Source organism: Lampetra planeri, chromosome 36 (genome assembly GCF_965212315.1).
Source record: "Lampetra planeri chromosome 36, kcLamPlan1.2.h2, whole genome shotgun sequence".
Classification (NCBI taxonomy): domain Eukaryota; kingdom Metazoa; phylum Chordata; class Hyperoartia; order Petromyzontiformes; family Petromyzontidae; genus Lampetra; species Lampetra planeri.
The window spans coordinates 9,845,478-9,861,346 of NC_136142.1; the positions used below are offsets into that span (position 1 = coordinate 9,845,478).

The window sequence follows — 15,869 nt, forward strand, 5'->3', positions numbered from 1 at the left end:
CAGGTCACTTCTGAAAAAGAGCTCCACAGCTCAGTGGCCCTTACCTGGTAAAATAAAACATAAAAAAAATAGTTTGTTGCTGGCTACTGGAAGTTTTGGGCCTCCAACAAGTTAATAATCGCCATCAACTGTTATCAATCCACTGCTGGATGAAGGCCTCTCCCCAAGATGTCGAATATCTCTCACGATCCCGCGAAGCGACAATCCACCCAGCACCTACACGCGAGCCGATTTAATCTCTCAGTTTCCACGGCCGATATCCTTTGCTCAACTGCCACTCTTACCGCTAATCTCCTCCATCGGGCCTCAACCCTTGCAGGCCACTAAAAACTATAAACTATAAAAACGAAACTATTCTTGTTCATTTTACCAGATAAGGCTCCAGGCGAGGTAGTTAACATCTCCTAGCCATCGCAGCGACCCTCAACGCTGCTTGAGTTAAACGTATGTCATCGACCTGCTGCGCAATCCACGCGTTCCCCCTCTCTCATTCTCAGAGTCGTTCCGAGCGGACCTCTCTTCGTCCTTCTTCGTGAGCCGTTCAGCACTTGTTCCATTTCCTTCATTAATCTCCCCGTCTCTGAGCTGTGTGTCAAACCAAGCGATATATGCCACGTGTATATATATTTATCATGAATTTTTTTTGAACTCGGCGCTTTCGTCAATGACACCGTGGCCTTCAAAGGAAATATATGTAACAGGCAACGTTTCGGGCTTTGTCCCTCGTTCATAGCACGTAACTGCAGCCATCTATCTAGATGACTGTCCAGTAGCCGCGGCTCTTGCCTGCTGGCCACCCTGCTCGCCACCCTGCTCCCATCGTGATGACTGCTGCTGCTGCTGCTGTCCCCGTGTAACCGCCGGCCCGTGCCTGTGTGCGTGCTCCATCTAGGTTCAGCACGTCCACCGAGCAGACGGGCTCCTCGCGGCTTCTTAAGCGCCACCGTCGCCGGCGGAGGAAGCACCGCATGCAGGAGATGGACCGGGTGGGTTGCTCTCTCCCACGTCTCGGCCGGGCTTCGACCAGGCCTGGCGGAAACGCGCGGCATGCAGGACACAAGCCAACCGCGATTTCATATCACACGGTTTCATTTCTTGTGTCCCATGACTCCATTTCATGTATCCCACGGCTCCATTCCATGTCCCACGACTCCATTCCATTTCCCATGACTCCATTTCATGTCCCACGACTTCATTTCATGTGTCCATTGACTCAATTTCATGTATCCCACAACTCTATTTCATGTATTCAACGACTCCATTTCATGTGTCAATTTACTCCATTTCATGTATCCCAGGACTCTATTTCATGTCCCACGACTCCTTTTCATGTCCAATGACTCCAGTTCATGTATCTCATGACTCCATTTCATGTGTCCTATCACTCCATTTCATGAATCCCATGAAAACATTTCATTTGTCAAATTACTCCATTTCATGTGTTTCACTGCTCCATTTCATGTATCCTACGACTCCATTTTATGTATCCCACGACTCCATTTCACGTGTCGCATAACTCCATTTCACGTCCAACGACTCCATTTTATGTATCCCATGACTCCATTTTATGTGTCCCATGACTCCATTTCATGTCCAACGACTCCATTTCATGTGTCCCATGACTCCATTTTATGTGTCCCATGGCTCCATTTCACGTGTCGCACGACTCCATTTCACATCCATCTACACCATTTTATGTATTCCATGGCTCCATTTCATGTGTCCCATGACTCCATTTCATGTCCAACGACTCCATTTCATGTGTCCCATGACTCCATTTCATGTGTCCCATGACTCCATTTTATGCATCCCACGACTCCATTTTATTTATCCCATGACTCCATTTTATGTGTCCCATGGCTCCATTTTATGTATCCCATGACTCCATTTTATGTGTCCCATGACTTCATTTTATGCATCCCATGACTCCATTTTATGTCCAACGACTCCATTTTATGTATCCCACGACTACATTTCATGTGTCCCATGACTTCATTTTATGCATCCCATGACTGCATTTCATGTCCAACGACTCCATTTTATGTATCCCACGACTCCATTTAATGTGTCCCATGACTCCATTTTATGTATCCCATGACTTCATTTTATGTATCCCATGGCTCCATTTCATGTATCCCACGACTCAATTTCACGTCCAACCACTCCATTTTATGCATCCCATAACCCAATTTAATGGATTTCATGACTCCATTACATGTCCCACGACTCCCATTTCATGTACCCCATGACTCAATTGTATGTATCCCACGACTCCAATTCATGAATCTCATGACAACATTTCACTTGTCAAATCACACCATTTCATGCCCCACGACTCCATTTCATGTATCCTACGACTCCATTTCATGTATCCCACGACTCCATTTCACGTGTCGCATGACTCCATTTCATGTATCCCATGACTCCATTTCATGCCCCACTTCTCCATTTCATGTATCCCATGACTCCATTTCATGTATCCCATGACTCCATTTCATGCCCCACTTCTCCATTTCATGTATCCCATGACTCCATTTCACGTCCCACGACTCCATTTCATGCCCCACTTCTCCATTTCATGTATCCCATGACTCCATTTCATGTATCCCATGACTCCATTTCATGCTCCACGACTCCATTTCATGTATCCCATGACTCCATTTCACATCCAACGACTCCATTTCATGTGTCCCATGACTCCATTTCATGTGTCCCATGACTCCATTTCATGTGTCCCATGACTCAATTTCATGTGTCCCTTGACTCCATTTTATGCATCCCATGACTCCATTTCATGTGTCCCATGACTCCATTTCATGTGTCCCATGACTCCATTTCATGTGTCCCATGACTCCATTTCATGTGTCCCATGACTCAATTTCATGTGTCCCTTGACTCCATTTTATGCATCCCATGACTCCATTTCATGTCCAACGACTCCATTTTATGTATCCCATGACTCCATTTCATGTGTCCCATGAGTCCATTTTATGCATCCCATGGCTCCATTTTATGTATCCCACGACTCAATTTCACGTCCAACCACTCCATTTTATGCATCCCATAACCCAATTTCATGGATTCCATGACTCCATTACATGCCCCACGACTCCCATTTCATGTATCCCATGACTCCAATTCATGAATCCCATGACAACATTTCACTTGTCAAATTACTCCATTTCATGCCCCACGACTCCATTTCATGTATCCTACGACTCCATTTCACGTGTCCCATGACTCCATTTTATGTATCCCATGACTCCATTTCATGTATCCCATGACTAAATTTCACGTCCATCCACTCCATTTTATGCATCCCATATCCCCATTTCACGAATTCCATGACTCCATTTCATGTATCCCATGACTCCATTTCACGTCCAACTCCATTTCATGTCCCATGACTCCATTTCATGTATCCCATGACTCCATTGCATGTATCTCATGACTCCATTTCACGTCCAACGCCATTTCATGTATCCCACGACTCCATTTCATGTATCCCACGACTCCATTTCACGTCCCACGGCTCCAGTTCATGTGTCCCATGACTCCATTTCATGTCTCCCACAACTCCATTTCACGTCCAACGATTCCATTTTATATATCCCATGACTCCAATTCATGTTTCCCATGACTCCCATGTTATGTATCCCACAACTCCATTTCATGAATCCCATGATTCCATTTCACGAATCCCATGACTTCATTTCATGTTTCCCATGACTCCATTTCACTTGTCAAATTACTCCATTTCATGTGTTTCACTACTTCCTTTCATGTATTCCACAACTCCATTTCACGTCCCACGACTCCATTGCACGTCCCACGACTCCAGTTCATGTACCTCATGACTCCATTTCATGTGTTCCGTGACTCCATTTCATGTATCCCACGACTCCATTTCACGTCCAATGACTCCATTTTATGTATCCCATGACTCCATTTTATGTGTCCTATGACTCCATTTCATGTCCAACGACTCCATTTTATGTATCCCACTACTCCATTTCAAGTATCCCATGACTCCATTTCATGTATCCAACTACTCCATTTATGTTTTCATGGCTCCATTTCACGTCCAACGACTCCATTTCATGTATCCAATGACTCCATTTCATGAATCCCACGACAACAATTCACGTGTCAAATCACTCCATTTCATGTGTTTCACTGCTCCATTTCATGTATCCCACTACTCCATTTTATGTATCCCACAACTCCATTTCATGTGTCCCACAACTCCATTTCATACCCCACGACTCCATTTCATGTATCCCATGACTCCATTTCATGTATCCCATGACTCCATTTCATGTATCCCACAACTCCATTTTACGTCCCACGACTCCAGTTCATGTACCTCACGACTCCATTTCATGTGTCCCATGACTCCAGTTCACGTCCCACAACTCCATTTCATGTCCCACGACTCCAGTTCATGTACCTCATGACTCCATTTCATGTATCCCACGACTCAATTTCACGTCCAACCACTCCATTTTATGCATCCCATAACCCAATTTAATGGATTTCATGACTCCATTACATGTCCCACGACTCCCATTTCATGTACCCCATGACTCAATTGTATGTATCCCACGACTCCAATTCATGAATCTCATGACAACATTTCACTTGTCAAATCACACCATTTCATGCCCCACGACTCCATTTCATGTATCCTACGACTCCATTTCATGTATCCCACGACTCCATTTCACGTGTCGCATGACTCCATTTCATGTATCCCATGACTCCATTTCATGCCCCACTTCTCCATTTCATGTATCCCATGACTCCATTTCATGTATCCCATGACTCCATTTTATGCCCCACTTCTCCATTTCATGTATCCCATGACTCCATTTCACATCCAACGACTCCATTTTATGTATCCCACGACTCCATTTCACGTGTCGCATGACTCCATTTCATGTATCCCATGACTCCATTTCACATCCAACGACTCCATTTTATGTATCCCATGACTCCATTTCATGTGTCCCATGACTCCATTTCATGTGTCCCATGACTCAATTTCATGTGTCCCTTGACTCCATTTTATGCATCCCATGACTCCATTTCATGTCCAACGACTCCATTGTATGTATCCCATGACTCCATTTCATGTGTCCCATGAGTCCATTTTATGCATCCCATGGCTCCATTTTATGTATCCCACGACTCAATTTCACGTCCAACCACTCCATTTTATGCATCCCATAACCCAATTTCATGGATTCCATGACTCCATTACATGCCCCACGACTCCCATTTCATGTATCCCATGACTCCAATTCATGAATCCCATGACAACATTTCACTTGTCAAATTACTCCATTTCATGCCCCACGACTCCATTTCATGTATCCTACGACTCCATTTCACGTGTCCCATGACTCCATTTTATGTATCCCATGACTCCATTTCATGTATCCCATGACTAAATTTCACGTCCATCCACTCCATTTTATGCATCCCATATCCCCATTTCACGAATTCCATGACTCCATTTCATGTATCCCATGACTCCATTTCACGTCCAACTCCATTTCACGTCCCACGGCTCCAGTTCATGTGTCCCATGACTCCATTTCATGTCTCCCACAACTCCATTTCACGTCCAACGATTCCATTTTATATATCCCATGACTCCAATTCATGTTTCCCATGACTCCCATGTTATGTATCCCACAACTCCATTTCATGAATCCCATGATTCCATTTCACGAATCCCATGACTTCATTTCATGTTTCCCATGACTCCATTTCACTTGTCAAATTACTCCATTTCATGTGTTTCACTACTCCGTTTCATGTATTCCACAACTCCATTTCACGTCCCACGACTCCATTGCACGTCCCACGACTCCAGTTCATGTACCTCATGACTCCATTTCATGTGTTCCGTGACTCCATTTCATGTATCCCACGACTCCATTTCACGTCCAATGACTCCATTTTATGTATCCCATGACTCCATTTTATGTGTCCTATGACTCCATTTCATGTCCAACGACTCCATTTTATGTATCCCACTACTCCATTTCAAGTATCCCATGACTCCATTTCATGTATCCAACTACTCCATTTATGTTTTCATGGCTCCATTTCACGTCCAACGACTCCATTTCATGTATCCAATGACTCCATTTCATGAATCCCACGACAACAATTCACGTGTCAAATCACTCCATTTCATGTGTTTCACTGCTCCATTTCATGTATCCCACTACTCCATTTTATGTATCCCACAACTCCATTTCATGTGTCCCACGACTCCATTTCATGTATCCCATGACTCCATTTCATGTATCCCATGACTCCATTTCATGTATCCCACAACTCCATTTTACGTCCCACGACTCCAGTTCATGTACCTCATGACTCCATTTCATGTGTACCGTGACTCTATTTCATGTCCCACCACTCCATTTCATGTGTCCCAAGACTCCATTTCATGTGTCCCATGACTCCAGTTCATGTCCCACGACTCCATTTCATGCATCCATGACTCCATTTCATGTATTCCATGTCTCCATTTCATGTATCCCATGACTCCATTTTACGTATCCCAGGACTCCATTTTATGTCCCACGACTCCATTTAATGTCCCATAACTCCAGTTCATGTGTCCCATGACTCCATTTCATGTATCCCACGACAACATTTCACGTGTCAAATGACTTAATTTCATGTGTTTCACGGCTCCATTTCATGTATCCCACGACGCTATTTCATGTATCCCATGACTCCATTTCATGTCCAACGACTCCATTTTATGCCCCACGACTCCATTTCATGTATTCCATGACTCCATTTAATTTGTCCCATGACTCCATTTCATGTATCCAACGACTCCATTTATGTTTTCATGACTCCATTTCACGTCCAATGACTCCATTTCATGTATCCAATGACTCCATTTCATGAATCCCACGACAACAATTCACGTGTCAAATCACTCCATTTCATGTGTTTCACTGCTCCATTTCATGTATCCCACGACTCCATTTTATGTATCCCACAACTCCATTTCATGTCCCACGACTCCAGTTCATGTACCTCATGACTCCATTTCATGTGTATCGTGACTCTATTTCATGTCCCACGACTCCATTTCATGTGTCCCATGACTCCAGTTCACGTCCCACAACTCCATTTCATGTCCCACGACTCCAGTTCATGTACCTCATGACTCCATTTCATGTGTACCGTGACTCTATTTCATGTCCCACAACTCCATTTCACGTCCCACGACTCCATTTTATGTATCCCACAACTCCATTTCATGTATCCCACAACTCCATTTCACGTCCCACGACTCCAGTTCATGTACCTCATGACTCCATTTCATGTGTACCGTGACTATTTTTCATGTCCCACGACTCCATTTCATGTGTCCCATGACTCCAGTTCACGTCCCACAACTCCATTTCATACCCCACGACTCCATTTCATGTATCCCATGACTCCATTTCATGTATCCCATGACTCCATTTCATGTATCCCACAACTCCATTTTACGTCCCACGACTCCAGTTCATGTACCTCATGACTCCATTTCATGTGTACCGTGACTCTATTTCATGTCCCACCACTCCATTTCATGTGTCCCAAGACTCCATTTCATGTGTCCCATGACTCCAGTTCATGTCCCACGACTCCATTTCATGCATCCATGACTCCATTTCATGTATTCCATGTCTCCATTTCATGTATCCCATGACTCCATTTTACGTATCCCAGGACTCCATTTTATGTCCCACGACTCCATTTAATGTCCCATAACTCCAGTTCATGTGTCCCATGACTCCATTTCATGTATCCCACGACAACATTTCACGTGTCAAATGACTTAATTTCATGTGTTTCACGGCTCCATTTCATGTATCCCACGACGCTATTTCATGTATCCCATGACTCCATTTCATGTCCAACGACTCCATTTTATGCCCCACGACTCCATTTCATGTATTCCATGACTCCATTTAATTTGTCCCATGACTCCATTTCATGTATCCAACGACTCCATTTATGTTTTCATGACTCCATTTCACGTCCAATGACTCCATTTCATGTATCCAATGACTTCATTTCATGAATCCCACGACAACAATTCACGTGTCAAATCACTCCATTTCATGTGTTTCACTGCTCCATTTCATGTATCCCACGACTCCATTTTATGTATCCCACAACTCCATTTCATGTATCCCACAACTCCATTTCATGTCCCACGACTCCAGTTCATGTACCTCATGACTCCATTTCATGTGTACCTTGACTCTATTTCATGTCCCACGACTCCATTTCATGTGTCCCATGACTCCAGTTCATGTCCTACGACTCCATTTTGTGCATCCATGACTCCATTTCATGTATTCCATGTCTCCATTTCATGTATCCCAAGACTCCATTTTACGTATCCCAGGACTCTATGTTATGTCCCACGACTCCATTTAATGTCCCATAACTCCAGTTCATGTGTCCCATGACTCCATTTCATGTATCCCACGACAACATTTCACGTGTCAAATGACTTCATTTCATGTGTTTCACGGCTCCATTTCACGTATCCCACGACTCCATTTCATGTATCCCATGACTCCATTTCATATCCAACCACTCTATTTTATGCATTCTATGACTCCATTTCATGTATCCCATGACTCCATTTCACGTCCAACGACGCCATTTCATGTCCAACGACTCCATTTCATGTTCCATGTCTCCAGTTCATGTATCGCATGACTCCATTTCATGTGTCCCATGATTCCATTTCATGTGGCCCATGACTTCATTTCATGTATCCCATGACTCCAGTTCATGTATCCCATGACTCCATTTCATGTGTCCCACTACTCCATTTCACGTCCAATGACTCCATTTTACGTATCCCATAACTCAATTTCATGTATCCCACGACTCCATTTTATGTATCCCATGACTCCATTTCACGTCCAACGACTAAATTTCATGTATCCAATGACTCTATTTTATGAATCCCACGGCAACAATTCACGTGTCAAATTACTCCATTTCATGTATTTCACTGCTCCATTTCATGTCCCTCGACTCCATTTCAAGTGTCCCATGACTCCAATTCATGTTTCCCATGACTCCATTTCATGTCCTTCGACTCCATTTCATGTCCCACGACTCCATTTCTCCCCCATAACTCCAGTTCATATATCCCATGACTCCATTTCATGTGTCGCATGACTCCAATTCATGTTTCCCATGACTTCATTTCATGTATCCCATGACTCCATTTTACATATCCCAAGACTTAATTTCATGTGTCCCATGACTCCATGTCATATCCCATGACTCCATTTCATGTCCCACGACTCCATTTCATGTATCCCATGACTCCATTTCATGTATTCCATGACTCCATTTTATGTATCCCATGACTCCATTTCATGTATCCCATGACTCCATTTTATTTATCCCATGACTCCATTTCATGTATCCCATGACTCCATTTCACGTTCAACAACTCCATTTCATGCCCCACGACTCCATTTCATGTTCCATGAATCCAGTTCATATATCGCATGACTTCATTTCACGTGTCCCATGACTTCATTTCATGTGGCCAATGACTCCATTTCACGTCCAACCACTCCATTTTATGCATCCCATAACCCCATTTCATGTGTCCCATGACTCCATTTCATGTATCCCACAACAACATTTCACGTGTCAAATGACTCAATTCATGTGTTTCACGGCTCCATTTCATGTATCTCATGACTCCATTTCATGTCCAACGACTCCATTTTATGCATCCCATGACTCCATTTCATGTATCCCACAACTCCATTTCATGTGTCCCATTACTCCATTTTACGTATCCCATGACTCCATTTCATGTATCCCACAACTCCATTTCATGTGTCCCACAACTCCATTTCATATCCCATGACTCCATTTCATGTATCCCATGACTCCATTTTACATCCAACGACTCCATTTCATGTTCCATGACATTTCATGTTCCATGAGAAAACTCTTTGTCTCATTGCTATTCCATGGTTTGATAAATTTCAACGCTAGTTAAGACTAGGGCTATGTCTGGGTTAGGGCTGTGTCTTGAGTCCAGGGTTAAGTCTAGGACAGTGGCTACGGCTCTGTCTGAGTCTGGGCTAGGGCAGGCAGTGTCTGAGTCTGGGCTAGGGCAGGCAGTGTCTGAGTCTGGGCTAGGGCAGGCAGTGTCTGAGTCTGGGCTAGGGCTGTTTCTGGGCTAGGGCTCTGTTTGAGTCTGGGCTAGGGCTGTCTGAGTCTTGGGTAAACACTAATGCAGTGTTTGAGTCTAGGGCTGCCCCCGCTTCTTACATTTACCGACTTGTGCCCCCCCCCTCCCCCCGTGCCGCCGTGCGTCTGTTTCCCCAGGCTTCTTCGTTCAGCAGCATCACGGACTCCACCATGTCGCTCAACATCATCACCGTGACGCTCAACATGGGTGCGTTGGCAGAGAGGGAGAACGCGACAAGTGACCCAGACTCCCCGGGTGGTGGGGTATAGGGTGGGGGGGGTGGACGGGTGGGGGGGCGGTTCCAGTCTGGCATCTTAGCCGCTGCCCGTGGCGAAACGGGGTTCTCAAGTCGAGCCATGAAGCCACCCTTTGTGGCACGTACGCTGCTTGTGGGTTCAAGCCAGTGGCTGGCCCGGTTAACACTGCGGGATTCATGGTTAACAAACGCCTTGGCTGCTTCAGAGTGGAGGTTATTCGATTAAGGGCCGTAGGCCTCGTGAGTCGCCACGGTACACATTTTTTGCCAAATCCCATAAATGTGCTCGCGAGTTACGGAATTTGGTTAAAAAAACTGGCATGGCAAACATCGCCCCCTGCTGACAGGACTATCGCTATCAGAATATTGATACTGCAGGAGGAATCTAATAAGCTATCAAACTCTTTTTCACAGATGTCCATTCGGGGCACGGAGTAAGAATGTTACAACAACAAACAGTAGAAAAATACGATAGGAGTGCAAAGTACAAGAACGGTAAACAAATCGCCCAAACACTTCCAAATAAAACTAAACCATCCCCATCCCGTAGAAGGGAAATAATAAAATAATAAAAATACAACAATAAAATTCTCACAACGTTTTGATTGCAACACAAGCAATCGTCATCAGGTGTGAAAACCACAGCAAGAAAATTTGAAAAAAGTGGCGGTTTTTAATATTATATTATTTCCCTTCTACGTGACTTTATTGAAAGAACCAAGAATATGAATCCCTGCAGTCACGAAAGCTTTAAATCGAAACATCCCCATCCTACCAAGCAAAGCCCACTGAAGGTATTCACGTATTTTTCAGAAGCAACCTGGCTATCACAAAAGCTCAACAAAAAGTGGCTCATCATTTGGACATTTACATAGCAGCACAATAATCCTAAATAGTGTCAGTCCACATTTCTAAATGTGTACACCTTGGTACGAGATTGCAGCAGAGCAATGGAATGGGATTGGGATGTGATGTATTTTTGTCATTATTACTCCTACTACTCCGCTAATTTGTCCAGGAGAGCTTCACTGAGTCTCATTCCTCTTTTGCTGCCAAGTTTTCTTTCTGCAGTAGGAGGGGGGTGGGGAGTGCTGATTTGTCTGATCCCATTTGAGTTGTTTGCAGGTAGTGGTTTTTTATTTCAGCACTGCGAGGTTTTTGGTCTATTACCAGTCGCGTTGTGTTTTGTGTTTGCCAATGGGACTTACCCAGAGGAAAACCCCTTGCAGAACAGGGGGAGAACATACTAAGATACAGACACACAAACTCCGCGGAGAAAGTCGCCCGAGTCTGGAATCGAACGCAGGCCGCTTGTTGCTGCGTGGCGTCAGCGTGGGCGCTGCGCCGCCGCCGCCACGAACCCTGCCGCCTACGAGCTGCTGCATCTGCTGCTGCTGCTACTGCTGCTGCTGCTGTTTCTGCTGCTGCTGATACTACTGCTGTTTCTGCTACTACTGCTGCTTCTGCTGCTTCTGCTGCATCTGCTGCTTCTGCTGCTTCTGCTACAGCTGCTTCTGCTGCTACTGCTGCTGTTACTGCTGCTGCTGCTCCTACTGCTACTGCTGCTTTGTCACGTTGCACGAGTCCCCTCCCTCCACCAGTGAACGAAGGACCCAACCCCCCCTCCCACTCCTCGTGTCGTTTGCAGAGAAGTACAACTTCCTGGGCATCAGCATCGTGGGGCAGAGCAACGAGCGTGGAGACGGCGGCATCTACATCGGCTCCATCATGAAAGGCGGTGCTGTTGCAGCCGACGGGCGCATTGAGCCCGGCGACATGCTGCTGCAGGTGCTGTGGGGGGTGGGGGGGCGGAGGGAGGTTGGGGGTAAGGTGGGGTGGGCAGAGTCTGCCATGGCTAGCCGGGCCGGGATGGCGACGATAAATAAAATGTAACTATTTAACACGTCGTAGGTGGAGTAGTTGGTAGGCTTTCGCCACCAATAGTGTCCATAATAAAGTTTTTTTTTCGGGTTAGATCGCGTAAATGTGATTGTGTCCGTACTCGAATTGCAAACGTTGGGGGTTTCCTGAAAACGATTGCTTAAGGGCGGTTTACACATTTAAATTATGATTCTTTACTCTCCCACACACTTGCGTGCTGGAGTAGTAACTCATAGGCTGCGTTTTGTTCACGTGACAAACCTCACGGATCGGCCTGCGTCGTTATTTTCTTTTGCTGCCCATCTCATTTGTTTTGTCAACGACGTTCGTACTGCCCGCTTCCGCCCCGTTGCCTCGCAGGCAACGTTTACGCTCAATTTGTGTCGATTCCAAATTGGCACTCGCTCCACGTGCTGATTGATGCGGGCGCTTGGGATTCCCGTTCATAAATCACCACCAGGCTCGTGCGACCTCATCCTCTTCACTGCACCGCCCTTTTAAAATCAACGCTTCATGACTTAGGGCGCTTTGGCCGCGCAGCGGTGGGTTGTCCTTGGCTCACGCTGATGATGCATTTCTTTCTGCGCAGGTTAACGAGGTGAGCTTTGAGAACTTGAGCAATGACGACGCGGTCCGTGTGCTTCGGGAAGTGGTGCACAAGCCCGGGTGAGTGACGGCGTTTACACGCGTGTGCCGTGTTACACGCGCGCGAGCATTGCACCGCAGCACTCCACCACATGACTGCGGTGGCTGCCAAGATGAGATCGGTAGTCGCCATTAGACTCAAGCCATGCACTCAGTCGACTCAGGTCATATACTTGCTGCCAGTAGACTCAGGTCATGCATCTTCTGCCAGTAGGCTCAGGTCATATATGGCTGCTAAGGGGATGAGATCCCGAGTAGCGGAGACTCTTCCATCTGGGCTCAGGAGAACCGCGTGGGGCCAGGCCACCTGCAGAAGATGGCCGAACAGCTTCAGAGAGTTGGTGGGGGGGGGCACCAACGAGGCCCAGAACACGGCGCAGACGATGCGTCCTGCGTGCACGGCTAGCTCGTGAGTCTAGCGGCGGTCATTGGAACTGCCAAGTCGGCACGATGGACGGGAAATCACTGATTGAACAAACTATGTACGTATGTTGAATTTCTTTCGCACCGTACCTGGCCAGCCGTGCTAATCGGAGGTGCGGGGAGGATGGACAACAAATTAGTTGCTTGTGCATATTCTCTACTCACAAACGCGTACGTCCGCAGGGACATGCTTGTGTCGTACACATGCCCCCAAACGACAGCTCCCCCCGTGTAGCCTTACTAGACTGTAGGGGCAATTACTGTTAGCGAGTACCTATGAAGTAAGGCACTGCTGCACACGAGGGGGTGGGTGGCTAGCACCACGCCCGGCCGCCTTTGTCTCCCTTGTGGCGATGTTTACACACCGCACCGGGTACTCATTTGAGGCTGAATCGACCTAGGGGAGGCCCAGGACTGGTTCAGATAATCGTCACCGGTGTTGGTGGCCATGAGCGGGAATCGAACTCGGGTCGCCGGGTTCGTAGCGCAGCGCACCAACCGCTACACTACCGCTCCCCATGCACGCACGCGCACACACACACACTTACCTATGCCATGTGCATTTACAATTGTGTGTGTTTGTGTCTGAACGGACAAACCCGTGGTGTCGCCAGGCCCATCAGCCTCACCGTGGCCAAGTGCTGGGACCCAACTCCCCGCAGCTACTTCACCATCCCACGCAGTAAGTCGACACACACACAGACCGAGTGAGTCGACACGCACACACAGACCGAGTGAGTCGACACGCGCACACAGACCGAGTGTGTTCGATTCCCGCTCGCGGCCAACAACAGCAGTGGCCATTATCCGAACCGGTCACGGGCCTCCCCTAGGTCAACTCAGTGCCGTGCCGGCCTTCATAGGTACTACTCGCTAACAGCGCTTGCCCCAACAGTCTGTTAAGGCTAAACTGGGGGATCTTTGTCTTTCTTTATACATGTTTGTGTGTGTGTACACATACGTACACGTGTGTATGTGTATATACTCGCACGCGTGTGTGTACTTACATGCGTGTATGTTATTGTGCGTGTGTGTACTTGCATGCGTGTATGTTATGTGCCTGTGTGTACTTGCATGCGTGTATGTTATGTGCGTGTGTGTACTTGAATGCGTGTATGTTAATGTGCGTGTGTGTACTTTAAGAGAATGAGGAGGTTTACCGCAGCCTTCGCTCGGAGGTTCGGAGAGCCGTAAGGTGCTGTAAGGATGGGTGGTGGTCGCGGGTTGCTGAGGAGATGGAGTCTGCCTCAGTGGCCCGCGATCACAAATCACTATTTAACTCCATCAAAAAAGTAACCTGCAGCGCCACACCTATTACCATCATTAGAGGAAAAAACGGTGATCCAATCTCCGACCCCCAGGAACAGGTTTGCAGATTTGCTGAGCATTTCTGTGAGGTCCTGGGGGAGGGAAAATCTCTCAGCCAGGAAAACATTATGGCACAAAGTTGGGATAACCCTGCTGAGGCTGCGGTGCCTCAAATATTGGAAGAGGTCACCCCCTGTGAGTGGCTGGCTGAGGTACCAGCTGTTGAGGAAGTACTGAGGGCGATCCGGAGTCTGAGACCAGGGAAGGCACCGGGCAGAGATGATCTCCCAAGCGAAATGCTGAGGGAGGGTGGCGTTTGTGCACAGACTGCCCTATATGACATCATAACAACAGTCTGGACCACTGGACGGGTTCCGCAGGACTGGAAGGATGCCCTGGTGGTCCCCCTCTTTAAGAAGGGGGACCGTACCGACTGTAACAACTACAGGGGCATCTCACTCCTCAGTGTGCCGGGTAAGGTCCTGGCAAGGATTATTCAACATCGCCTTGCTAGGCACGCTGAGGAGATGCTTGCGGAGCCCCAATGCGGTTTCAGGAAAGGGCGGTCCTGCACAGATGCCATATTTTTTGTCCGTCTGCTACAGCAGAGGTGTAGGGAATTCCAAAAAGACCTACATCTCTGCTTTATTGACCTGGTCAAGGCCTATGATACCATCAGTAGGACTGGGCTCTGGGTTGTTCTTCGTGCTTTCGGAGTCCCTGACCCTCTGCTCACGATCATTAAGGACCTTCATGATGGTGAGCGGGCCCGGGTAAAACTACGTGGCCGGGAGTCGGAGCCTTTCCCTGTACACCTTGGGGTGCGACAGGGATGTCCACTGGCTCCCACATTATTTAACATCTATTTCGACTGCGTAGTTCGTGAAGCCTTCAATAGCTGTACCGGGGGAATTTCCATTTGGTACAGATATAATGGGAGGCTGATCGACGCCCGGGTGCGATCAAGGGATGGCTCCCTATTGGTCAACCACGTTATGTATGCCCATGATTTGGTAATAGCTGCTCATTCAGAAGAGGAGTTGGAGACGCTGCTGCTGAGACTGGAGCGTGCCACTAAGAGGTGGG

General features: G+C 46.9%; 1 protein-coding gene across 1 annotated transcript in view; it reads left to right on the forward strand.

Moving 5' to 3' along the window:
• Positions 1-15,869, forward strand: part of LOC144730785 (segment polarity protein dishevelled homolog DVL-3-like) — a 66,934-nt gene that overhangs the window by 42,594 nt on the left and 8,471 nt on the right. Inside the window, 5 exon segments of the mRNA XM_078611533.1 lie at positions 893-986; positions 10,408-10,477; positions 12,175-12,314; positions 12,997-13,073; positions 14,090-14,157. Coding sequence (XP_078467659.1) covers positions 893-986; positions 10,408-10,477; positions 12,175-12,314; positions 12,997-13,073; positions 14,090-14,157 — 449 coding nt within the window.